Genomic DNA, 27,735 nt, shown 5'->3' with positions numbered 1-27,735 from the left:
GGCCTCCTTTTTTCCAGGTGAAACATACCCATCTCTCTCAGTCACTCCTCATAAGACTTGTGCTCCAGACTCTCCACCATCTCTGTTGCCTTTTGGAAAGGACAAAAGCCTTCAGTCTCATTAGCATGACTGAAATATCATTATGTACTTGTACCGTTGTTATTTATAAAGTAATAGACTAGGGATGCTTTTTATTTCCTTTCCATTTGCTTTCCTGGCGCTATTTCCCAGTGTACTCATTTGTACTAGTAAAGATTTCTTTGCAGTCAGGAAAATTTGAAACCTACTCCACTACATGTGAACTTCCTACTGGTGACAGGTGAGCTGTGGTTAAGCCATTGGAGAAGAATGTGAGATGTCAGGAAAGGAAGTAAAGTGTCTTCCTGGGGCTTCTGTTCTGCAGGCAGCAAATCTGGTACTGGGGACAAAGTCACTTCAGCCACACACAGACACACACTGCCTCTGCCTTCTGCTGACTGTCAGTCTTGGGGTGAGGAAGAACCAATGAAAAATCTATGTACATCCAGAGAAAAGGCTGTAAAAGATGTCTCTTATCCACAATCTCCCTTCCTGTGCCATGACAACAGACTTCCCTATAAACTGTTCTTACATGCACACACAGTTTCCAGATACCATGCAAACAACTGATTAGCAGAAGTCAGTACTTATAATTATCTTGCAGAGGAGAAAGAGAAGTTAATTGAAACTCATACAAGGTTACAAACATAGCAAGACATGATGAAGTAATCCAGGAGTTAATGGTAAAGCCAGATTTCTTCCCCAGAGACACAAGCACCACATCTCTCCTTTCAATGTAATTACATAAACACTATCCATGACACCAGATTTGTGTTAAAAAGTTGTACAGTGACATGCCTTACATGTGGACACATCACTGTGCAAAGAGAAGGTATGAGAGTTGGGTTTTCTGTGAGGAACATGGTGAATTATCTTGGGCAAAACATTTGAGGCAGATTGTGCCTTCTCTTACCTCTTAAAACTAGGTAGAAGTTGTGCCTTTTTGAAAGTGCATTAAGATTCTGGTGTGAAAGAGCTGATACTGCTACCAAAAGTCCTCCTTTCTCTTTCCGTTCCATTTACAGCTTTTTGGAAATAAGTTACTCTGTAACCAGATGCAACAAAATCTACAATTTTGAAAAGCTGGTCTTCTCATGGTAGAAGTAAGGGGAATGCTAAGTCCTCCAGAGAAACAGTAAATTATTCTTCTGCATGCAAATCAAAAAGGGAGAAGTTCTTGAAAGAGAAATGTAATGGACAGATGTAGTCTCTCCCAAAGTGAAAGGCAAGAAAGTACAATAGAAAGTTTACCAATCTGCTGAAAGAGCCCAGAGACTGTGGAGGCCATGTGTTGTGTCATGCAATGACATAGCAGGGTTCTCATGTTTCTTTCTCAGAACTCTGCCATTTTCTCACTGAACCATGAGCCAACCACAGAGAAGCCACTGGGGTTGTATTCCCTGTAACAGGGGAGCTCTGCCATCAAATGCATAAGCTAACATCCTTAAGAATTCTGGGGCATTCAGCAAAAGTGATTGTTTTGTTGTGGTTTTTTTAATGTGGACTTCAAATTTGCCTCGCTTATGTTTCAAAGGATTTCTGGATCTTTGCATATCACTTTGTGGGCCCAATTACATTTATGAGAAAAAAAAAAATCAGAAAAAGATCTTTAGTTCTGTATGCCTTGGATTTCCTAGCAGTGCCTCTTTGCATGTAGGTTATACATGAAAGAAAAACTGCAGTCTGCAGTTCAAATAAAGAATACTTGCTACAGAATATTGGAGAGACTTTGTCTCTAGGGCTGAATAAAGGGTCAATAAAAAAAAAAAAAATTTAAAGTAACAATCCCAGATAAAGAAGAGAATCCCAATTTTAATTATCCTACTCTTCCTTTGATGTGGAAGGAAATAAGAATGCATAAAAACTTTCATGAGAATTAAAGTAAGCTAAAGAGTTACCTGAGGATTTTCTGTTATGGCTCAGAGCCAAGGGGAATTTGGATTCAGAGCATGAGAAAAGGCCTTCAGTTGTATTTGCAGAAAGCAGTAGGGTCTGCTGATGGACATTTATGTTTCATGCCACAGGCAATATCTCTGAGAGGGTTGCTCCTTAGCACCTCTGCAGCCTCTGTGTGTGTACAAAAAGAGTAAGAAACAGAATAACTGGTAACTTCTCTACTGTGCTGATAAAGCAAAACGTAGGATTGCTGTTAAGAACAAGATAAATAAATGAACTGGATGGCTAAAAATAGCAGAGGGGCCCAGCTTAGCTGACTCATGAGCTTGTAGATGAAATCTCATGGAGACTGGTACACAGCATTAAACTACAATAAATATTGACAGGCATTAAATGAACAAGCAAAACTGAATGGACCTTCAAATGGTCTGTGGGAGAGAAAACAAACCAGCCCAAGCCATTAATAGTTAGTGCTCAAGCCATTTATAATTAGGGGTGGTGAAAATGCTGTTCCTCATCTCCTGTGTATCTGTCATGGGAAATCACCATCCTGCACAGATGTGTCTGCACTGGAAAGCTGTAGGAAACTGCCCAGATAGACCTGTTGCTCATTCAACACACCTAAGAGTGTCTGTTTACCTAACGGACACACCTGGATTTTCTAAAGGGCCTCTTTGCCTTCAGTTTGTTTTCGTATGTTTACAAGTAACTGCCTGCACATTTAAATTTTGTGCATTATCACAAACCATTCAGGTAGATAAGCACTGTTTTGTGCCAACAAATCAGGCAGTTAAAGCTTGTGTTTTCTAGTCGGTGAAGGTAGAACGATACAAGTATGACTGTTTTCACAGGTAAAATCACACTAGTCAACAAATTCTGGCTATGATTATTAAGGTTATAATGTGCCATTCACAAGTTCTGGATAGAGCTATATATTTTTTTTCTATTTTGTCAGAGGTTTTACCCACTGGCAAGTATCAGCCCATGAGAAAAAGCTTGTTTGTAAGACTGTTCAGGTTTTACGAGACCACTTTAAAAAAAGGTTTTAGGTGAAGCATTCAAAATATGAACTGTTTCTAGTGTTTCTGAAATGTAATGTTTTCACTTGGAAATCATGCATTTTGTGTAGGTGTTTTTATAAAGTACAATATTTGATGAATGAGTAAATCAAGCATGCCTATTGGATTTATGCTACAGGACTGAATCAATCTAGTTACTACAATCAGCACCCAGCAATTAAAAATTGAACAGTAAGCTTCAAGAGAGATATAAATGAGACCAACCTTGGTATTGCAGGTAGACATCATCCTAGAGTAAAAATTTCCATCTTCTGCAGCACAAGAAATTTTGGCTAATTGCCAGGAGGAATTTTAGGCTTGTGTTTCTTTTGCTCTATTCTCTGTGTGTGCATGAAGGCTTTTCAGTCCCAGCTTCAAGTGGCATGATGCCAGATCAGACAAGGTCTAGAGATTAGTCATAAGGAAGCAGTGGAACCTGTACCCTTTGGATGGAAACTAGAAGAAAGTCTGGCTTCCAAAGGGTGTGTGACCCTAACTGACCCAATCCTGGTATTATAGTATGACTGTGGAAAAAGTTCACTGCTTATTAGACAATGGAAAACCTGCACAGCTCAGACCATCTTAGCAGAGTGGACTGATTCTTGTCTAAAAAGGCTGAGCTTGGGCCAAAGCCTTTTTAGTAGCCAAGATGTTGATAATGTCTGTCTTCCCTGTGGATACTCTGATTCCAAACATGAGGTGGACACAATGATGCATCATTTTCTTTACAGAAGCTTACCAAGTGTGTCTCCTCTGCTTTCATGAAACTTACTATATTCTTGAATTTATTCTTGAAAAGTGAGAGTAGTAAATAATTCTGAGGCTTCTGCACTTCAGATTTTATCTGAAGTGATGAAAATGTCCCAAATGTATTGTGGGGAAGTGCCAGACAGGCAGATGCTCGGAAGCACACAGAATGTGCTCACTAAGTTTTATTTTCTCACAAAATGAATCTCAAAATCTTGACTAACTTTGCACGTCTTAAAACCAAATGGCTTATTATGGTAACTTCATTTTAGCAAAGTGCTACTAATAGTGAAGAGTGATCTAACAGACCTACACCTGGTGTCCTTTTTACTTTAAGAGCTCTTGTTGCATTTCTTAGGAAGCAGGATTTAAGTGCATTGTAGGTCTAAGTGCTCTAGGGTCACTAAGGCTACTAGACACACACTGCCAAGCCATCAGGGACATCTTTGGCAGAGAAGCTAAAAAAACCCATAAAATGTTTCTCCTGGATCAATACCTCTGTGAAAAATGAAAACAAATGACTGAATATGTGCATACATATTTCTCAGAATTTCTTCTGGTAAGAAATCACCTATATCCCTGCTGAAACTGGGACAGTGAGCACACACATATTAGTGCTCAGAATGCCCTTTCCATATATACTGCAAGAAAGTGACTCTAGGAAGGAATTTGTACCATGGTTTTCAAGAGCTCACCTAAGAAGCATTTGCTAATAGTTTAACTATATCAAACAGAAACAAAATTTTTGACTGATTCTGAAATTTGTCTGATAAGATTTGGGGTTACTATTGTCTTTTAAGTCTTCTATGTTAAAACTTCACGAAAGTGTGTAAGGGGTTTTTTTTGGCCTAAGTAACCTGAAATGTGAAGAGGTGACTAATTCCAGAGATTAAGCATGCTGGAACATTAACATATGGATTTGTTCTTTTAGGATATATGGAAAGAACTGGTTTTAATGAAAGAAAATAGATACTTTAGTAAACTAGGAGAGATGAAAGCTACATTGATAATTTGGGCTTTTGATAGATGCATTACTTCCATCCTGGGAGTGGTAAGGAATTGGGTAATGTTAGAATTTAAAAAAAAAGAAAAAACATGACTGGTGTAAGGAACAAAATCTGGAAAGCTTTATGAAAAAGAAAAGCTTTGCAAGAATGCACACATAGAGACACAGGTTTTGCCCTTGAAAGACTGAATGAGACCAGTATCTTTCTGTGTGAAAGCCCTGCCTAAGAAAATATTTGGTTATTTCCTTGGGATCTGTTGAATGGATAAAAGCAGCCTTCACAGAGTGAGCCCTCTTGGAAATTAGCCTTTATGCATTATCCTTACCTCTGTTTTGGATTCAGTTACAATCAGTTTTTTAAAGACTGCAACCTTAACAAAAAATGTTCTTGCATTTGGGACAATCTTTTGAGGCAATTTTACTTGGACACATCCACCCTTTTAGCCTAGCTCTTCCTAAATACTGGCAAGCTAAAACTTCTTCCAGGGCTAGGGAGCACAGAGCAGGTAGGAGGGACTCCCAGCTGCTTGAAAACAGGAAAACAAGAGAACAGCACTCAAAAGAATCAAACCACATAAATAAACCTCATGGTAGTAAGGGAGTAAAAAATATTTTTAGTTGCAACCCTGCTATGGCTGCAATATTCAAGAAAAAAGTTGCACAAAGGGCAATAAATTAGTTACACTTTACCCAGACTTCCCTTTATTCTATTACTGTGGAAACAATATCAGTCACATTAATATGGGTGGAGCTTAGTATAGACATGCACAAGTACCTGGAGAAACGTGTGCTGTAAATGTTCCCCCTTTATGATGTGTAAAATGTAAGGCAGCTGGAGAAAGCGAGCAGTTCACACGCTAGATTAATTTTTTTCAATGAAACCAGCTCCTTGAAAGGCCTAGGCAAAACCTCCATTTCATTGTCTGTATGCACCTGATGAAGATCAGCTTTACCCCAAAGAATGAAGGAGCCTAGACAAGCAAAAAAGACAAAAATTCAACAGAAGCAGCATTGGTTATCCCGAATTTGAGCCTGTAAGCTGCTAGGTGCAAATTGACTTTAAACACCTGCAGAGTTCCACAGGTGCTCACAAAGCCAGCAGTGGCCTAACACCAAGCCCGTGTTTCCATGGATGTAATACTGAGGACACATGCAGATGCAGAGATATTTACTTTCCTTATGGGCATTGCAATTGCTTGGTGAGTGAAGCATAAACTACTCGCACGGATCAGGGAGAACACAAAACCTACCTTTCCTCACAGTCTTTTGGCAATGCAAGGGATTAAGTAGTAAGTTTTGTCCTGACATAGTCGCATCCTCTTTTGTTGATTAAACTGCTTATGAAAATATGTGTGAAACTTCATCCATCACGGCAATTCTTCAAGCTCTGCATTGAGGGTAGATTTCCTAGTCACATAAGTTCACTTAAAACAGAGATAAGAGAAGATAAAGGACAAGAAAAATGGCAGCTCTCAGGAAAGAAAACCCACTTCCTCCACGCACGTACAGAACTGAAGGGAAGTATCTTAGCTCACCCATACAGTCTCTGGAGCCTGGGTCCCAGGGTTCTTGGAAACTGAAGAATCAGAACCACTACCCATCCACCTCTCCTTTTCTAATTTTTTTTTCCTCTCTCCTTTTCTCAGCCTTTATGCTGCATGTCATTTGTCTGACAATTACCTTGTGCTTGGCACTGTGGTTATTGGATTTAAATGCAAAGTTCAATGGATATAGAATTTAAAAATACCTTGGAGACATTGCTGAAATTAGATGCCAAATCCCAGAATTTGTATCTTTATGAGGAAAATTTGAATACAAAACACGTATTTTTATGGCTCTTGCACCTATTAATTCATACCAATCCATGTTCTAAGAGGACTAAAGGGACTATTTTTCATCTTGGGCTGAGACAGGAACTCCTTCAGATTTACTGACTTGCTGTGAGAAATATGCTTTATCAAGCTGATAGATATCTTTAAAATGTAAATCAGAATGGGGAGCTTATCACAAGACTGCCATTAGCAGCTTATAAAATTCTTGGTGTTGCAGTTAACAAGAGATTTTGTGAACAAGGTGAGCATACTGGTCAGCAAAAACAGAACCTAAACTTGACACTTTATTTTCTGTCTTACAAGAAAATTACCAGAAATGAAATCAAAACAAGTTTTATTATACATCCATCTCCTTGGCAACTAGCAATTACAATGACTTTGTGGGATGGTCTAGATTTTAAAGGATATTATTATAGCTGTGCAGGCTCAAGAATTGCAGTATTACCTGGAATCATCCCTGGAAGTGCTCAAATCCAGGCTGGATGGGACTCTGAGCAGCCTGGTCTAGTGAAAGGTGACCCTTGGCAGGTGGGTTGGAACCAGATGATCTTTAAGGTCCCTTCCAACCCAAACCATTCTAAGATTCAATTAAACTGTGAATTCTTACCTCATCTTTGGGCCAAGTGCTTTGCCTGTTTGGAGAGAGAAAGGAAAATCATTTGTCCTATGGAAGTCCCAGATTTTCTCCTTAAGGAGTCCTGTCCATTTCTGTTGTCTCCAATGCCCTCTAAGAAGTCCTTTGGGTTTATACCCTCTTCGTTGCACTGTGAGCTGTTCAGGATTACAATGTAGAGAAACCCAGGGCTTAAAAGCTTGAATTAACAATGCTAGCAAATGATCACAGAGGCAAGAAATTTCCTCTGTAAACAAACAATATTTAGATTTGTACTTTTAAGTGTGTGCAATAGCTGGAATGACAGTGGCTGCTGCCAATTTGCCCCCTTGCTGGCAAAAGCACATGCTGCACCCTCTGTGACTTTCATGCACACGTGCAAGCACACACAGGCAGATGATGTGCTTTCGAGCCATCCGCAGATGGTTTCCCCATCAGGGTTTGCTTTGCCATTTAGGCCTCCTGCTTCACATCCTCCTCTTGGTGCTTCAGTCCCTGTTTTATGTAATTAACTTCTGTTCCTCCCCCCATTTTTACTTTTTTTTTCCCGTGAATGCTCTTTATTCTGACGCTCAGAGTCAACCATCTCCCCAAAGCACTGTGATATTTACCAGCATCCGAAAAAAATGTGGTTAGAGAATTGAGACACTTAAAGGAGACACGGCTGTCACAAGTGTGCATTCACATTTTTGAATAGATTTTCAGAGGGTGGGAATGTAGATGAGGGAGAAGCTATGAAAGGGCTTATTACTAATTAACTGTATCTATTTCTCCCCGTTTTAACTGCTTTTTGTTTATCATTTCAGCTGGTAGGGTAATACACTAAATTAAAGCTGCATAATACATTTATAATTAAGATTGAAAAAGCCAATTGCCTGCTACTGAACTACCAATTGATAATATTGTAAGGGATATTTATAGCTCTTTGGTATGTATGTCACAGATTTGCATCAATAACACACTTGCTTATCTCCAAACATTTTATTCAGTAGCCCTTTATTTACTATTGAAGGTAAGATTACTCTTCTCAAGCCATCCTTTCTAAAAGTGTCTCTCTTTCATCTTGTTTGTAAAGCTCAGCAAACACAGATGCTTCAGTCATTTCCTCTGCTATGAAATAGTAATAACAGTATATAATTACCATCATCACACCATGCAGAAAACCTTGCTGTAAAGAACACACTCTACATAGTTCAGCACTCATAGCATCTTGCATTTCTACAGTTCCTTCTTTCTGACTCATCTCACATATCCTAGAGAGGATATACCAAGCCACCTTACCCAAGGCATTAATTGGGAACTTTTGGGCAGAGGCCAAACACAGGCCCTTAGTTTTTGTTCCTTTCACAAGAAGGTAGAGCAAGAACCTGTTTAAAGAGTTCTTTAAAAATTGCTGAAGTGATAGTTTTCGTTTTGTGTTTGTTGTGTCTTACTGGGGGTTTAGTAACTCGAAACACCTGCCAAAAAACTGCTAAGTGTATGAGCACCTGTGTGACTGAGAAGGGATATGGCATATACCAAACAGTGGTGCAAGTGATTGAAGGTTAAAGAGAGGCAAAATGGCCACGTTCAAAATGACAACCTGAATTGTGCCTGTAGCTAGTGCCACAGGGAGAGTCTTGGAGACTGGAGCACACCATCCTAGCAAAAAAGCCTGTGAGGGCCCTCACAAAAACATAGCTCTTTGTCTACCTGTCCTTTTCCTCAGAAGGAGAATGAGGGCTGGAAATGAATGATGTAACCATTCTTCAGCCCTGATGGATAGCAGGTTCTGGGAAAGGGAGAAACAGAAAGAAAGCAAGTTTCCCTATGTCCTGCACATGTGGGAAGAATGTCAGCAAGCCTCTGTAAATAAATATTCCCAAATCCAGGGCTTTAACTTCTCCCAGCCACAACTGTCTCTCAAAGCCAGCCCAGTCATGAGTTTTGTTTATTCTTCAAAGACACACCCCTGCAGTCTGAGGTGGAAAAGTGTGTGAGAGATTGGATAAAAGGGAGATAATGGTGCAAAGAGGAACTGACAGGGTGCAAGGGAGAGCGGTGTAGACAGGCAAGAGTTTCACTCTCTCTGTAACAGTAGGGGTTGCAGTGTGAGAGCATGTAGTTGTCAAAAAGGTTGCCAGGGGCCTATGGCAGCACAGTCTGCCCCTGGATACCTTCTCTTTGGAGCTAGATGCTGTCACCCTTTCCATGGTTTGGCTAAACACAGGGCAAAACCAGGTGGCAATTACACATGTGATTTCTGCTTCTAATGCTGTCGATCATTAATTTCATTATGAATGGGCAAGTGGCTTGCCCCAGAACTGGCCAGATAATTACACGGTCATTACTAACCACATTACTGAAGGGTAAAAATGCAGTTATTTTTATCCATAAAGTCAGCTGCTTCAACCCTAAAACTAATTGCACATTATTATGCAGCAGAAAGCAATTATTATAGATACTGATTCTAGCTTCTACTCCCAAAGAAGCAGACACTATTTCAAATGAAAATTTTCAGGATTTTTAATAAGCCTTGCTATCTGTGGTGAGAGAAAGAGAGAAAGAGAAAAAAAAAAAGAGAGAGAGAGAGAGAGAAAGAGAAAGAGAGAGAAAAAGAGAAAGAAAGAGAGAGAGAAAAAGAGAAAGAGAGAAAGGGAGAAAGAGAGAGAAAGAAAGAGAGAAAGAGAGAAAGAAAGAGAGAGAGAGAAAGAGAGAGAAAGAAAGAGAGAAAGAGAGAAAGAAAGAGAAAGCGAGAGAGAAAGAGAGAGAGAGAGAGAGAGAGAGAAAGAAAGAGAGAGAAAGAGAGAGAGAGACAGAGAGAAGGAAAGAGAGAAAGAGAAAAAGAGAGAAAGAAAGAGAGAAAGAGAGAGAGAGAGAAAGAGAGAGAGAGAAAGAGAGAGAGAAAGAAAGAGAGAAAGAGAGAAAGAGAGAAAGAGAGAAAGAGAGAAAGAGAGAAAGAGAGAAAGAGAGAAAGAGAGAAAGAGAGAAAGAAAGAAAGAAAGAAAGAAAGAAAGAAAGAAAGAAAGAAAGAAAGAAAGAAAGAAAGAAAGAAAGAAAGAAAGAAAGAAAGAAAGAAAGAAAGAAAGAAAGAAAGATTTTATCATGTTTTTATAATGGTTTTATAACCTGTAACTGTCCCATCCTGGAGGGCTAATGTCTTTAGGTGTGACACCTGAGAGGAGACATCACAAAGTCTCTCTGGAGGTAGATGTTAGGCAAAACATAGGAAGAAAGGTATCATAATTATTATATCATAATTGCTGATGCTCTTTTTTACTCTTTTTTTTTTTCTTTCAGGTACTGCTGCTTGATTTACAATGGAAAAATTGCTCTGCGGCATCCTGGTGTTTGGAATGGCTGTCACAGTCAATGCTTGTCCCAAATACTGTGTCTGTCAGAACCTGTCTGAGTCACTGGGGACTTTGTGTCCCTCTAAGGGTCTCCTTTTTGTACCGCTGGACATAGATCGAAGGACTGTTGAACTCCGTCTTGGGGGCAACTTTATTATCAATATCAGTAGACAGGATTTTGCCAATATGTCTGGACTTGTTGACCTTACTTTGTCCAGAAACACCATTAGTTACATACAGCCCTACTCCTTCACTGACTTGGAGAGTCTTCGGTCTTTACATCTGGACAGCAACAGGTTGCCTGAGATCGAAGAGGATACTTTGAGAGGTTTAATTAACCTTCAGCATTTGATTTTGAACAACAACCAGCTAAGCAGAATTTCTGATGAAGCCTTTGAGGATTTTTTACTGACATTGGAAGACTTAGACCTTTCCTACAATAACCTCCGAAGCATTCCCTGGGAATCTATAAGAAAGATGATAAACTTGCACCAGCTCAGTTTAGATCACAACCTAATAGATTATATAACAGAGGGGACATTTGCAGATCTTCAGAAATTGGCCAGATTGGATCTAACATCTAACAGACTGCAGAAGCTCCCTCCTGACCCTATATTTGCCAGATCACAAGTGATTCCATTGGTTGTCACCCCATTTTCTCCACCTCTGTCCCTCAGCTTTGGGGGAAATCCGCTGCATTGCAACTGTGAGCTGCTGTGGCTAAGGCGGCTCGACAGGGACGATGACATGGAAACCTGTGCTTCTCCCCCAAGCCTAAAGGGAAGGTACTTCTGGTACGTGCGGGAAGAGGAATTTGTTTGTGAGCCTCCTCTTATTACTCAACACACTCACAAGCTGCTGGTTTTAGAGGGGCAGACTGCCACACTGAAGTGCAAAGCCATTGGGGACCCCACACCCATCATCCACTGGGTGGCCCCTGATGACCGCCTCATCGGAAACTCCTCGAGGACGGCTGTCTACGACAATGGCACCTTAGATATACACATCACCACCTCCAAGGACTACGGGACTTTCACATGCATAGCAGCCAATGCTGCAGGAGAGTCCACTGCAACAATTGAACTCTCGATTGTTCAGCTCCCCCACCTCAGCAATGGCACAGGCAAAGCAGCTCCACCAAAATCCAGGCTCTCGGACATCACCAGCTCCACCAAGTCCAATCGTGGTGAAACAAAAGGCCCACCAGAAAGGGCTGTCCTGGTGTCAGATGTGACCACTACCTCAGCTTTGGTCAAGTGGACAGTCAGCAAGTCAGCCCCTCGGGTAAAAATGTATCAGCTGCAGTATAACTGCTCGGATGATGAAGTCCTGATCTACAGGTAAATGCATTTTTGTTTCATCCTCGGATGATGGCAGGGGGTGGAAATCAACATAAGAAGTCTTTTACTCTTCGACTTTTTACTGATTTGACTTTGAACTGAGATGGTACTGTGACCAATAGCATTAGTGGTGTTTGATAAATTTGCATTCTCTCTGTCAGTTTGGCAAACAGTTGGTCTGTTCATGGCTATTCTGTCCAAGTCACACATTGCAAATCTCTCTAGTACTCATTTTCCAACAGCTGTTTTCAGTGAAATTTTCATTTTGGGAAAAATAGTACTGCAGTTGGTAGTCTCCTTAGCACGCTTAACAAAGAAAAGAAAACTTGAAGACTAGAAGTCAGAAATTTCCCTTTCCACCTCCTGTAGGTGGGATTGAAACAGACTACTTAGAGAGGAAGCAACGTGGGAGGAAGTTTGTGCTGTCTACCGATAACACAGGCTCTAATTATTCTGTGATTCAAGATCTGGGGTTGCTAACAAGACATTTTTCACCTATATGAAAGAGCTTATTTCTTATTTCACTAACATCTGTTTACACAACCATAATGACTGACAACTTTGGAGCATTTAATTTTTTATACCATATTAAACACAAGAAGAGGTAGACAGAATTTAAAAAGCAAACCCTGAATGTTCCTTATGATCCTCCAGTTCTACAACTCCTCTGACTTTTAGTGATGTAAAGCAGGAATCGCTCTTACAGTGAAGCAGCGATAAATCTTTAGGGACCAAAAATGTGTAGAAACAGTACAGGAAAACAGTACTACTGTTTTTTCCTTATGTATTGGAAGAATGATTGACATATTCATGCACGTGATGAATCCCTAGAAACCACCTTGTCCTTTCATTTTATTGCCAAGATTTCACTGAACTGAACTGTATCTTTGGTCATATATGATCTACCAGCAGGTCAGAATCTCATGGAAAAGGAGAACCAAACATATCAACTCTTACAGCTTTATGAGCATCCTGAAATAGTGGAGAAAAATTGCATCTGGTAAAGATATAATGGGATTTGGAGTTTGAATCTAATTTGAGAATAAACTGTGGCCAAAATATAGTCAAAGCCATTCATTTTCATGGTAGGTTTGGTGTCATTACCTGATGGCTATTCTGTTCTCCTGCTGCCTGCAGGGAGAGCTGAGGCACTCATCAAATAATGGTACTCGGCCTCCAGATCCCAAAACAAGCCTTGTTGTTTTCTTCTTTACCACAGGGTGGTTTTCTTTAGCATGAGGAAGTCAGAAGGAGAGGTAGTAAACATCCATGTGACATCTTTCCCTCACCCTCCTCCTGCAACGAAATCTAATTTTAAAGCTTCTCCAGAACAGAATGTTTATTTGACATGGACAAAATTTTGTGCCAACAATATCTTTTATCTGAATCAGTTGTAGAACTGAAAGAATAAAGTGAACAATTTAGCTACTCCAAATTCACTCACTCATTGCCAAAAGCAGGAATATTGACCAGCAAGTCCAAACCCCATTTTTTAAAGGATATTTATTCAAATACTGAATTAATCTGATGAAATTCAGTTGTGTCCACCTCCATTCCTCAATTGTAAAAATATCTTGAAATAAATCAATTACAATGTGAAAATTATTCATTTTGCTCTGGCTAATGTACAGTGGAACCGGTGTGTTAGCTTTGGGAATTGCAACTATGTGGAGCTAAGCAGAATGAAGGGATAAGATAAAGTTAAGTAATGATATAGAATTAGGAATAGAATGGAAGAAGATGTGCTAGGGCCATTTTTTTTTCCAAGGCAATGCTTTTTGGCAAAACTCAGCAGTAGTTAAGATCTTAAGCACAGTGTAAGGCTGAAAAGCACTCTGGAAGATGTATAAGTCATATGTTCATTGTAAAATGAATTTGGCCCAGTGAACAGGAATATCCCTGCAACCAGAAAGAGAAGTTTGCAGGGACTGTCAGATGCTGGAAGTGGTTGGATGTGTCAATTTTCTAGGGAGGAGGATGGCCAGGGTAAAATGAAAAACAAACCATGCAAAAGCACTGACATATAGCCTAGGAGCTGGATGAGTGAGGATTGGGTACCACAGGCAGAAATGAAAAAAAATGCCATCTTGCCAGCCTGGTGTGGAAGAAAAAGTTGCCATCAAGATTTTAGACAACCCCTAAATTTTTTATCCTGTCCCCACTTCCACCTCCCAGTGAAGTTTTGGCCCTTTTCTGCTTTATTTGGTTGTGGCTCAGTTTTTCACGAGCTCAATGAGGACAGTGCTATTTTGAAAAGTCTCCCATCAGGCCTTTTTTGAGGATTCACTGATGATGCATAGCTCTTTTCATTCACAGCTCTCAAAAGCACTTCACCAAAGAAAACAAATTTTTTCTCTCTCCATTTTGCACCAGGGAAAAATGAAGCATAGAAAGATGAAGTGATTGTCCAGCATCTGAGAGTTAATCAATGGTACTCATAATATCAAACCAGTTCTTACTACTTCCAGTCAGGGAACCACTCAGTCCCTTAGAGTTAATTAACTAAAGCTGTTTTGCTTTAATTGGTCAGATGCATATCACTGCAATGAGTGTGTGCAAAAACCTAAGGGAAAAGAATTTCTACAGTGCTGTGCTCTATAAAAGGCTGTGTATGTGCTAAATGGGACGTGACACTACTTAGCTGCTAAAATGATGGGCACTTAATATACGCTAAGACAGTCGGTATGCCAGGACTGAGACGCATCAGCTGTGCTCAGCTTTTAGGAATCCTGCTTCACTAGCAAGAAATGTATGCACAAAAGACAGAAATCTGCTGCTCTCTCTGAGAAGAATTTTTCATGAACATTGTACTCATTGTGAAAGAGTGGAAGCAGAAGTTCTCCCCTCCCCATTGATGTCAACATCTCTGCTTATCATTACCGAGAACACCAGTCCCATTTCCCTTCCATGCCAGTTGTGATTTTCCACTGGCAGGATGGTGCAAAAGTGGACTACAGTAGGGTGCAATGGCTCAGTAAAAATTTAAATTTTAGGAGATTCTGGCAAATGTTGTCTGCTGGGCCTCCCATTTGCACTGAGCTGAAATGGTACAAGAACCTGAAGTTTGACTTTGGATGTACCAATGCCATTATAATGAAGAGTAGCAGGAGGAGCACTCTTTGTCTGCTTTCCCATCTGACCTTCCCTTGTATTTGCTATCTCAGGGCCTTTGCTCAAGTTCATAACAGGTTTTTATCTCTTTCAATGCATTCAGGGTGCATGTTTCTGATTATGATTTAATGAATAGGTCCTGGATCTGCACACTGTGGGTTTTAATGCAGCAATCTTTCCATTATTTCATCTTTACTGTAATACCAACACCAGTGCCAGTAAATGTGTATTGTACCCATCACTTTTAGCTGAGAACAGAAGCTTGTTACAAATTGCAGAACTGAATATCATTCCTTATTTGAAGAAAAAACATGCAGAAGGAGAAACCAATGTCCAATAAAGAAAGGGATGGAAGAAGATCAAAATCTACAAAGAAATGTCCATTCTTGGACCCAGAGTTAAATGAGTGAACACTAGGAAACCTCATCTGTCATAAAAATCTTACCTACTCCTCTCAGTCTGGACTCCAAAGTGTTTTAGATGTGTAAAAGCATCAGACAAGATCAGTACAACTTATGCACTGGTAAGCTTAATTCATTTTGAATAAAGAATTGAAATAAAATATAAATATTTAGAAAATAATATCTTTGAGCCTCAGTTTCCCATCTGTAACCTGGGTGACAGCACCACCTTGCTTCACAGGGATAAACACATTAGAAAATATAATGGAACCAGGAGCCCATATAAATAAATAGGGGGACCTGCTTTGAAGTCATTGTGTGGTCTGCAGCAACAGGGATAGTCATCAATGATTAAGATGGAGGATTACATAACTTGAATCCAAGTATGGCATCTGGGGAGAGAGATTGTGTTTTTTTCATGCATAGAGTACCCTACATGATGGGGGACCAAGTCTCAGTTTTGGCCAGCAGGCATTAATGTAATACATACATTCACTACCCTTTCAAAAGCTAATAAACCTTCGAGTGTTTTGTAGAACTTTTCAGGTCACACTGAGCCTTCTGGCTGTGTTTTGAATTAATGCAAAGATGCAGCCATTTAAAAATGTGCATCTGAAGTGCAACATTACCGTTAGATTTATGAGAGATTTAGGTCTGTTTTATTTTGTGGTATTTCATACTAAAAGTGATGAAAACAGCTGTGCAAATTAAGAATTACTGTAGCGCTATAGTCTCCCTAACTTATAAATTCAGGACTGGGGGGGAAAAAAAAGTATTTTATATGCTTCTGAAAGCTTATTTTTAAAATATTTCTTTTATATTTTATATTAGCAGGCAGTCTAAGCATTAAACTATGAATAAATGGCTCCACATCTCAGTTTATTTAAACAATGGTGCCATGGATTTGATTACTTAAACAATATAATAATGATTTATATTCACACAGCTCCTTTCACTGCAAGTACTTTACAGGGTGAGTGAACTGAGATCCCCACTAGCCTGTCATTTCTCAGTAAAATGTTGGCTGCAGTTTAGCAATCAGGTGATTGTTCAGTTCCTTTTCATGAGCAAAAAATAGCTTCGGCATTTGCACTTATGGATACTTTAACCTAGGGAGGAAGTAATTAATTGAGCTTGAATTTCCCACAGCGTGGTGGTATAAATATATATGCTCTCTTCTAGTCAAGTGCATGTCAATAAGAAAGTGCTCCATGACTGAGGTGCTGCAAAGTGCAGGAATGTCTAATTCACGTAAGGATGTTCTCTCAAACAGCAGTGCCACACTGAGCATCAGAGAGGATGCCATTGCCTAATGCTTCTTGCAAGGAAAGCCTCTTGTGTGGAGATCTTGCAGCTAAAGACTGGAAACAAAGGAAGCCCTGTCCTGTTGCTGGTAGGGCAAATTTTCTCAACAGCCTGATTCTGTAGCAAAGCATGTTTATGTCATTTTCTCTCTGAGGAAAGTTAAAAATACAGAGTACAGGTTAGCTTTGGAAAAGACAGAGGATGCATTTATTCAGAAAGACCTGAACATCTGTCCTTACTTGTGATTTGGTCACTGGGTTCAGACAAATAAAGACTTGCAGACAAAGGCCTGCCACACTTCTACCCAGTTTTCAGTTCCACCCATCTCCAACCTCACTAGGCATTGACCTACCTCCATGGCTGACACCTGGAGCAAAATTCCCAACTCAGCCTCAGCATGTGAGCTGAGCTATTCCAGTTGCATTGCATGCAGGATACAAACGTTGATTTTGCCAAAGCAGTTACATATTTAAACATTAAATAAAACGACAACTGGGAGGGAGGACAGCACAAGAAGATGAAGCATGTATTAATCTTTTATATTTGACAGGTAGAGAGTGCCACTTTATAAAAATAAAAACGTGAAGTCACAGTCCAAAGGGAAGCAAAATTTATATAATCATTGCAGAGGGAAGTTTAGCATGGACATTTGGTACTTCAGATCATTTGAGAGTAGTTTGCAGCAGGAGTGTCTATTGGCTTCTGGAGAACCCTCTGCAAGTGCAACCTTGCTGCAAGGAAGCAGTCATAATGAAGAAGATGCTTTACTGATGCCTGCATTCTGGGACTGTGGGATTTTATTTGTGTCTGCTGAAAACATTTTCATCTAGTCTTTTTTTTTTCTTTTTCTTTTTCTTTTTCTTTTTCTGGCCAGGAGTTGGTCTTTGATTATCTTTGCGGGTCCCTTCCAACTCAGAATATGCTGTAATTCTGTGATTCAGCATAAGACAGCAGTACCCTGTTTTATCTCTGCTACCAATTTTTAATTCAGCTCAGTAAGACTGAGCATTTTCACTCAAGGGGAATTCAGGATGAGCTAGTTCTTGCCCATAACATCTGACACATGCCTTCTCTCAGATGCTCTGAACCTAAGTACCAGTATCCATCCCCACCCCCTTTGTTGCAACAAAAAGTTATACATCTGATGCTAAAATGAACTATTGAAATAAGATTTTTATTTAGCTTCAGGTGAGTCAACAATTTGATCTCTAAATGAAAATCTTTAATATATCCATAATTTGCATGTGTAATGCATATTTAACCACCCAAGGGGGTCTACTTCATCTCTGCATTTTCACTTCAGCACCTGCAGCAAGTTCCCAATACTCCTTTTCTCTCTACTGCTCATCCATTGAATTCTAGTTGGTGTCAGAGATCCACTCTAATATATTCCTCATTTTGGGTCACACCTACTGATATCTGGGTCCTTACAGGGGGAATGGAAAAGGTATCAGCACCCACAGAGTGTGACAACTACTCCTGGTCTTTCTAAATCTGTAGCTGAGAATTTCCTCCCTCCCCTCACTTCATCCTTCATTTCAACTGGATCACCACCAATTCAGGCTACTAAGAAATAGTATATCGGTGTTGAACCAATAATAAAAGCAATGGCTGAAAAATATCTGCTTGAAGGGGAGGATGATTTTTTTTTATCCACAGGTGTTTTGCAATAGAGTTTCAAGTAAAAAAAATGCTTAAAAGCATATTGTGCTCTAAAACACTAAATTGCTAAAATTTGCCTTGCCAGTTTGAGATCATTCTGCTCAACTGAGCTCCCACTTGCTCACGTGCAGGTTCCAGGCTGTAGGCAGGTGAAAGAGGGTGCCTTGACAGCTCCTACCTCCCCAGCTTTCTGACACCCCACCCCATACAGCTCCCATCTGAAGTCATTGGAAAGTCTGTTTACCCATTTCAAAACTGATGTGGTTTTAGATTCTTGGTAGGAGGGTCTTGGAAGAGGGGACCTGCTCCTCCTGCAGTAGGTTCCTATTTCTCCTTGTCTTTTCAGTGCTGAACAGTTGAGCTCTGACTGTGAACATTGTTTTGAGGGTTGTGAAAGCAATTATATTCATTTAGTTATGTAAGACTATTTTATCTATCAAATGCATGAGACAGGACAAAGAGAATGGCAGGGAAAGAATAAGTCAAAATTGCAAACACAGCCAGAACACAGTGCCTTATTTCACTGGCATAGCTGCAGACTTACCTACCTAATTGCTTGCTCTGAAATTCCTATTATACCCTTTCTCTTTCACACCAGGCCTTCTGCTTATAGGCTCAGGCTATTTTCAGAAGAAAATATACTTTTTTTTGTACAATGATGGAACTGTTTAACCCTAACACATAATAGCGATGATACAGCTTGTTTACCTAGAGAAATTAAAAATATCGAACTGGAAAAGACACAGCACTGGAAAAAAAATAAAGAGAAGAATTCATGGGACTCAATAAATTATATTAGAAAGACTTGATTAGCTTTAGCCCTAGCAAATCTGCTTATTTTTGGAGTTGCCTATAAAAGGCAGGTTTTCTGAGCAAAACATTTGCACCAAGGGTGAGAAAAAGTCTCTTTTCAGATAATACAGTGCAAGCTGAATGCAACACTTGCTTCTCAGTTAGACCTGTTCTGGGGCTTCAGTTGGGATGTTGATGATGAGTCATCTGTGTTAATGCTTTGGTTAAGAAAGATGGAAGAAGAGGATTCAGACAAGCTGAGGAATTTAAAATTTGAGGCGGAAATCAGGTTCATGCTCTATGTAATTTTTTGAGTGTGGTAGGTTTTCAATGAAGGCTTGTACTACAAGGAAGTCATTTGTCTTTTCTTTGTTCTTAAACAGGCACAGGAGAAATGTAGCTCAAATTTTCAGTAGTAAAGGAAGAAAATATGAGGTAATGGATGTCTTTGAAAACAAGATATGGGTTTTTTCATTATCGTACTACCCTTTCCCACAAATGTGTCTTGTTTTGCAGTCCAATATGTACATGTATCCTGTAATCCATAATAATCTGTGATAGGGCCAAGCGAAATGGTAATCCAGCTCTAGCTGAAGATAGCAGGCTAGTACTTTTATCTAAAGAAACCTTGAAATGATAATGCCATTGAGAATTGTATGCGTTTAAAATGAAATGTTCTGTTTTTCGTAGCAGAGAAAAGCAGCCTGGCCAGCAGGCTGACCTGCCCTATTGTCACAGACCTACTGACCTCTCAGAGCAACAGCACAATCATATTAGATCTTAGAACACTTGTCAACAATCCAATAAAGTGGCTCTGTCCAGAAAGGAAACAGGCTTTGGCCTTTTCAGGTTGCTGCAGAGTGGAAGCAAAATCACCTGTGTGCCACAGCAGCAGAGATGGATGCACTTGTGCTGGGCAAGAAAGAGGGATGTTTGTCTGGCATCCTTGGATGGGAAAGAGTCCATCCACTCCATGGCTACAGCCATGCTTTAGGGTGGCTGAAAAATCCCTGGAGATAGCAAGGTAAGGCTATGCCCTAAGCCTTTTTTGATCAGCTGCTCCTGGTTTACAGATTAGTTTATTTGCAGAGACGAACAGTTTGAGACAGCCAGCACTAGGTGTGAATTCTTGTATTTGCCCATCTGTCATCCCTGCCCTTCCTCTTCCATCACTTTGAATTTGTCTAAGCATTGTAATACATTTATTCTCATAATTTACTACATTTTGACTAGAAAACACATAAAAGGTCTCTCTGCTCAACCCAATACTTTTTTTTTCTTTTTTTTTAACCATCCATTTATTTTATCAGCTTAGATTGTGGAATTGGCTCTTATGTAGACATCCCAAACCGTGCTCTGAATTTTTCTCGGAGTGGGGATTGCACAGGCAGTAGCTGCCCAATAGACATATGGGCAGCTGACAGCACCAAGACACCCCACCAGCAGCAGCTCTGCCGTCTGGCAGATTGCCTCGGGGAGTCAGCTCGATGAATCAGCCCTGCTGGCGCCGGCAGGGTGGGGACGCCTCTGCTCCACAAGCCTGGTGCAGAATGAGAAAGATGCACAGCCCCCACGCTCCTTCAACTGCGGGCTCGGGACGGCTGGCAGTGTCCGAAGGAACTCGAATCTGGCTAATCTGGGTGTGTAGAGGCAGAGTTTCATTTTAGTTACTCTGTCACTAGAGTGATGCCTGCTCTTCTCCCTGCTGCAATACGGAGTTTCGCAGTCTGAAAGTGCCGGGGGGGGGGGGGGGGGGGTGGAATTTAACAGCGCTGCCAAGGTTGGGCAGTGGGAGAGGGGAAAAGAAATCGGCTTGGAACTGTCCTGTCTCTCTGTGCCTCTTCCCTTCTAGCCCTGAAAGGGAGCCAAATGTTCTTGTAGGCTGAGCAGGCAATGAAGCCAAGACGACCCCTGCTTCTCCCCTCCACCCCATGGTCCTTGCAGCCTCCTCTGGTTGCTGTTTCAGTCAATGAGGTGGCCGAAGAAGAAGGAACAACCACCAGGAGTCACCATCAGAACCCGGCTCCTCCAGCCCAGGGCCTCAAGGAGCCCACGCTGGCTGTGTCGCCGGCTGCTGGCTGAAGAGAGGAACAGGGACAGCTCTGGCTTCCCTGGGTGATGTCAGACAAACCTCCTGCATTCTCAGTGGCACTAGAAATGCTGCAATCTCTTTGCTAGAGTAAAACAGTGCAGAAGTACATCTGTCTCTTGAACTATTTGCTTAGGGGTATGACCCCCATTGAGCACACGAGGCTATATGTATGGCTAGTAGTTTAAACCACTGTTTTTTCTTTTTCTCTGGGGACACTAGCAACTTCTAGGAGCTGAAGAACTCTTTGCAAGGGGAAAGATGAAATGAGCACTGGGAGCAAGATTCCCACTTGTGAAGAGTATTAACAACAGCCTGAGGGACTGCAGCAGCCCCATGCCAGGGCAAAATGCTGCACCTTTGTACAGGTTGGTGTGAGGTGAAGACCTTGTGCTATACAAACTCTGTCTAGTGAAAGCCTATGAGGTTTTGTGTTTTTTGGGAGGTAATGGGTTTTTTTTCTCACTAAAACATAGTATTGTTTTTTGGTTCACCTTTCCTCTTTTTTCCCTATTTGGGCTCTTTCATGGTAGATAATTTTATTTGCTCTGGTTTAATTAACCAATTATGCCACAGCTGGAGTATTTTTCAGACTAAATCCTTTATATCACTGCTCTTAAACAGCGTCCATTCTGATGCAGCTCCTAACAGTTTGCTAGTCCCTGGACCTCCCCATTTAAGGGCTGGGTTAAAGTGTTTGCCAAGTTTCACATCCATTTGTTAGTGAAACCATGTATGTCTGCACTAGGTTAAAACCTGTTTTCTACCCTCTTTATGTGGTTTCAATCCAGAAACTTTTTGTGGTTTTAAGGTAACAAAGGGAGTCCAAGAAAAGCCATAGAAACTTACAGGAGTCCTTCCTGCTTAAAGTCCCCGAGGACATGATCTGAGTTTTCTTGGCTCCTGCCATTTTCCTCTCCTCTGCTTAACCCCAGGTAAGCTTGCTGAGGACAGGGAGGCATATACTCAAAAGTGCTGCCGGCTGCCTTCCAAATCAGGTCACATTTACTAGTTTCCAAACAAAAGATGTTATCTTGGGGAAGTTTTGAATCTACTACCTCAGCTCAGCTAAAGCAAATCTTAATCTGGCATGTAATGGGACAGAACCACAATGTAATTGACTGTTCTTGACTTCAAACAAGGAGCTGATTTAAAAAACCCAGATCAATGGTAATCGGGCTCACAGTCATTGCAGCAATGTGCAACATCTGTCTAGCACACTCTCCAAACACCTGCCTCTGCAATGGCTGTGAAGAAAAAAACCATGTATCAATTCAGTTTTATTTTCTAGCCCTGTTTAAAATGGAACAAATGCTGGAATATCTCTCCCATGGGAAATTCCAATATTGCAACATCTGTTTCTGTAGACTAAAAATTCTCCATACCAGTTGTTTTGTTTGCTTATGGGAAAAAAAAAAAAAAAAGAAAAAAAAAAAAAAAAGAAAAGAAAAAGCATTTCATATGGAAATGTAGAAGCGTTGCTATCAATCTCTTTGGAGATGTTACAGCTTTCAGTATGACAGTCCCATTTCCACCATACATCATGCCCCTTGAGGAGTTACTCTCCTCCTGTTAGTAAGGCTCTGTAAATTCATCACATTCACTTTGCACTCTCCCTCCTCACCACAAAGTTCCTCCTTCCAGCCCATGTTGTCTCTGCTTTCACCTCCTTCAGTGGCAAAGGAATGGTTGGAGTGTGCAGGGAGAGGAGGCAGCTGCTCATGGGTGAATGGGAAAGGAGCAGAGGACATGGCAGAGGGGCAGACCAAGGGCTGGGAGTAGAGCACCCCTCACAGGTGCCAGGGAGAGAAAGAACACTGTGAATCCCAACAGCTGCAGCTTTCATCTTCATTTTTCTTACAAGAGGCAAGAAAAAATGGATCTAGCAGAACCTCCTATTTTAATACTAAAATTATGTTTAATTTGAGACATCCAATCAACTTTACAGTCAAAGTGTACCATGGGTTTACTAGCATCCAATGTTACTGCCTGTAGGAGCTTTGAACAGGAGACACCCAAGTAATGCAAAATTCTTTACACAAGCTCCTTAAGGGAGGGGATTGTTTGGTACAGGTAATGAGTCCATCTGCCAGACACGAACCAAACAACTCTGCCTCACACAGTCACAGCTGCAGGAGCTAAAAACCTCCATCTGAAGTTTCTGTCCTGGGAGTCACCACATTTGTCAGCCTTTCTCTGACAGCAGCAATAGATCCTGCATTTGTCCTGCCCCAACTGCATCCTCTCTGCTACAGGTGAAACAAAAAGCACTTAGGTGAAACAAAAAGGCCCTCATATATTCTCGGATGTTTTGCCCAATTTTGAGTATCTGATGTTTTGGGTTTTTGCCGGCAGTGACAGCACAGCTCAGCAGGTGACATGCATTGCTGTTTATCTGCAGTGCTGTCTCTTACACCTTGTTTTAATGACAGTTCAAAAAGGCATAGAGCTTCAAAACATTTAGCTGTAGGCAGAGGAATGAAGATGGAAGATAAAATCTGAAAAGGGTGACATGAACACATGGAAAGGTACATGAAGGGAGAGGGATCAATCTGGGGGGAGAAAGTCTTATGTATCTTTGGTTCCCCTTTCCATTCCCAAATAAAAATTATAGGTAACTTTGCTTAATGTATTCTTTCTTTTCTTTTTGTTCCCCTCTGGATTTTTCTACAAATCAAGAGCTTAGTAGTGCTAAGTCACAACAGACCTCTTGTCAGGATTGGATCCTCTTTTCCCAGTTGTGATTTGATTTATCACAAGACTGAAATTTCTTTGCTTTTATTTTCTATTCAGAATTATCAAGCTTGCGGGTCTGTGAGACTTTTTGCTAACTAGTGAACTATAAGATCTATGACTGTTGACTTTTCTGTCATTGATTTTTTCTGTAAATGTTTCTGCTTGATAAATCTTTTGATCCTGTGTTTTATGATTTGACTGCCTGTTTATCCTTCTGCTGTTTCTTCTCACCCCACTATTTTTAGAAAACTCTTGATACTCAATATTTTACTGAGCACAGAGAGATGAATATATACTTAGGACACAGTTTCATGAGCCAATATAGGATGCTCCTTGTACATGTGTCTATCACAAACATAATGGTAACTACAGTTGAGATAATCACGAGTGGAACAACTTTCTGTGAGGATTCAGAGATTAGAAATTCAATGCTGCTTCCAAGGATAGGTTAACGCATACAGTTCCTTAAAAATCCACGATACTCTCTACTCCACCACAGAGGTAAAATGAGGTAAAATGATTTCTTTTGCTGTATATCAGGCCAGGAATGGAAGCAGAACAGACTTTTCTGTGGGTTTCAGTCCTATTTTCCATCCTCAGAAACTATGGAAATTTAACTGCTGTTCAATCAGATCTGGATAAGCACCAAAACTTTGTGGATACTGACTATTCTATGAAAAAATCAAGCTTTTCTTAATTAGGCCATTGTTAATTCTAAATGCCTATAGGTAGAACGACCCAGAAAATTGTAGATCTATTTCCCCCAAAATGAAAAGTGAAATTATGGATGATGTAAGAAAAATATGTAGGAAATAATATTCTATTCCATTAATATTTTAAAAGTTTTCACTGAAAAACAAGCTCCCTAAGTTCTGTTTTTGAAAATGGGTATCTGAACAGGCGTACTTTTTCTTGAACCTGTGAGTACTCTTATTAAAAACAAAAGATGCCAACAAAACTACTTTATTTTAATTTATTTTTTCTAATGAACTGTAGTTTCTGAGAACTACAAGATACTTTTCTGTTGTGAATCCAGAAAAGCTCTGCTAAACTTCACAGCCAAAAATTACAGTGTGTAGCAGAGAGTTAGCATTTTGGCAATCTCGCATGCCTTCTGTTTTGTTTACAAAAAAGTTGACTGCAGTTGTCAGCCTACACAAACAGACAGCCTGGATCCCCTGGAGAGGTTTCTGTACCCCCAAGTTCCAGCATTTAGTTCAGACAATGGCTGCAGAGGCAGCCCAAGGAGGGTTGCCTTTCCTCCTCCAGACAACTCTCAAGCCCAGCTGGAGTGGGATGAGAGCCACTCGCACTTTTCTGGGGGCCACATCTCAGGTGGACCCTAGAGCTGGACTCACCAAGGCTGGCCCCTCACCTTGCCAGGACAGGGGCAAGACTCCGTCTCTACATAGTGATTTGGAGCTCTGAGCAGCCAGGAGGGCTGAGATTTTGTGGCTGAGCCATTTCTAGACAATCCACCAGCCTAAACATAGTCCAGCTCTCTTTGATGCATGGATTTTTTTCTACAGAGATACCAGAAATAAAAGTTTTTGGTGGTTAAAATCGGCAGCTATATCTCCAAGTGACTGATACACTACTCCCACAGGCAACCCTTTTGGAAACTGGTTCGTGATGTTATTATACTGCTGGTTTTGGGATAAGTTGTGTGCTTCAGAATGCACTTCTCAGCACAACTGCAAATGAAATGTCTGCCACAGACACAGAGAAAGTGGACAGTAAATTATTGCCTTTCTGACATTTTCTTTCTGCCAAGTGAACAACAGTGAACAGAGTTAAGAAGTGGCAATAATCAGTCTTAAACTATTTCTCTGGTATCCCCTATCAGTGATTCCCCACTCTTGTGAGACATGCACAAGTTAATCTGAAATGATGCTCTGACTTGTGAAGATCCTCCTAGACAGCTGGTGATTTTTGTTGGCTTGGAAAGATTAATAAGTTTATCTGTACCCAGGATGTTCCATCATTCTCAGATTCTCAGGTGTTGAGTAGCTATGACCATGAGGGGAGTGCAGTGCAACTATTAATCATTGGTAACAATGGGATATTCCCCATGGGCATCATGTGCCATTTTCAGTAGATCAGAGAACTGCTGCTGACCTTAAATGGAGAAAAGCAAAGGATAAAGGCCACCTTTGTTTCATTTACACAACAGAAATTTTGAAAATGGCTTGTCATGAAAGGATCTGCTGCACAAAACCCTTGGGCTGAACAGTGCTGGCTTCCCTGACATGTGTGATAGTAGAATCACTTTAGGACAGAGTAGTATTGTAAGAAACTTGCCTCCTAAACTGAAAAGGTACTGGGTTTGCATTCCTCTGTGTTCATGTGGTCCTGTGACCTTCAGAAAAAGCTGCTAAATTTTAGGGGACTTTTCTATGCCACTTTTAATAGTGATAATAACACATGGGAATACCTCACAGTCACAGACATGTTTCAAGTGGAAGTGACTGGATACAAAAAACAGCCTATCTTTGGACACTCTAGAACTGACTTTAAATACCTTTTATGCATGACATATCTTGGACTTAGGCTTTCCATGTTGTCTTTGTATCCCATTCATTTTCAACCAGTTTTCCTAGGTATTTTCCCATAATTAAACTCTTGATGCTTGTCTTCATGTTTATCATGGCCTTGGACAGGTTGTCTGTAACCACCTAGGCTTTACAAGTCTGCCCTTCAATCATTTTATAAAAGCGATTTTATAAAAATCTGTTAACTATTTAGCCATCTTGGTGTGTAACAGATCAAGCATCACCCATGAGATTTTTTTATATTCCAAATCTCCACAACACCTTGCCTTCTCTCCACAAATATAGAAATTCATACCATCCTCTGACTCTTCCAAAAGTAGATTTCAGAACTTTAATAAATCTCAACAGCTTTAAATAGATGATGTAGACTAAATAGTCTCTCCATCCTGCCTCAAAATCTTTTCTTTGCTTGTTGTTTTTTCTTTGTATGCAGATGTGTAAGCCACTCTTTATCTTCTCAGGCTGAAGTGAGGACCTATATATTCAAAGTGGAAATGAGATGTGACATTTTGATGTCGTGGTATGAACCAGTAGATAGAGGTGGAGCCAACTTTTCATCCCCTGAGAAATCCTTTAGTCCCCATGTGCAGTAAACCACAGTGCTGTGGATCAGTGGTAAAGGCCCTGGATAAAGTCCCCAGCCTGTTCTGGACTCTGCTGAACAAAAGGTCAGACTAGATTATCATGACTACCCATACTACTCTTAACATTTGGGAACCACCCCTTACAAAGGCCAGAACGTAAAAGCAGTTAAACTGTCAATCAAAGTCCTCTGGTGAACTCAGCAGGTTTAATAAAACTGAACATCTCTCTGTAAGCTAATGCTACAGTTGTATACATTAAGGTTTCAATGGCCTTAACTTTTGTGAGTGAATACTAGTCACTTTAAGTGGCAGTCACATCACAGCAGTCATATGGATCTTCTTAGGCTGCATCAGAAAAAGGCACTACATGTCCTTGTCTTCCTTGAGAGCGTTTATAACTGACATGGCAGTTCAAGCTTTCAAGCTTTCAGTCAGTACTTGTCTCCCAAGTACCAGCCCTTCCTGAACATCGCTGAAAGTAAGGCTGATGGAAACCACAGGTACTGACCATTTCAGAGACTGCTGGTTGTCTAGAAGTGTGGTAGGAAAGATCCTACCAAACCTTAAGCAGTGCCCACAGGTGCAGGAAGGATATGGCAGG

The 27,735-nt window shown here is 40.6% G+C and overlaps 1 protein-coding gene across 1 annotated transcript in view; it reads left to right on the top strand.

The window, feature by feature from the left end:
- The first annotated feature begins 10,529 nt into the window (after positions 1 to 10,529).
- LRFN2 (leucine rich repeat and fibronectin type III domain containing 2) overlaps positions 10,530 to 27,735 on the top strand; it is a 33,898-nt gene continuing 16,692 nt past the window's right edge. Inside the window, exon 1 of the mRNA XM_066178447.1 lies at positions 10,530 to 11,902. Coding sequence (XP_066034544.1) covers positions 10,530 to 11,902 — 1,373 coding nt within the window. The remainder of the gene's footprint in view (positions 11,903 to 27,735) is intronic.

This window comes from Chamaea fasciata, unplaced genomic scaffold (genome assembly GCF_029207755.1).
Source record: "Chamaea fasciata isolate MVZ Bird 193981 ecotype frontalis unplaced genomic scaffold, bChaFas1.0.hap1 SCAF_3, whole genome shotgun sequence".
NCBI classification, from domain to species: Eukaryota; Metazoa; Chordata; class Aves; order Passeriformes; family Sylviidae; genus Chamaea; species Chamaea fasciata.
Note: the sequence above shows the minus strand (reverse complement) of the source record. Positions and strands in the feature narration are given on the sequence as shown.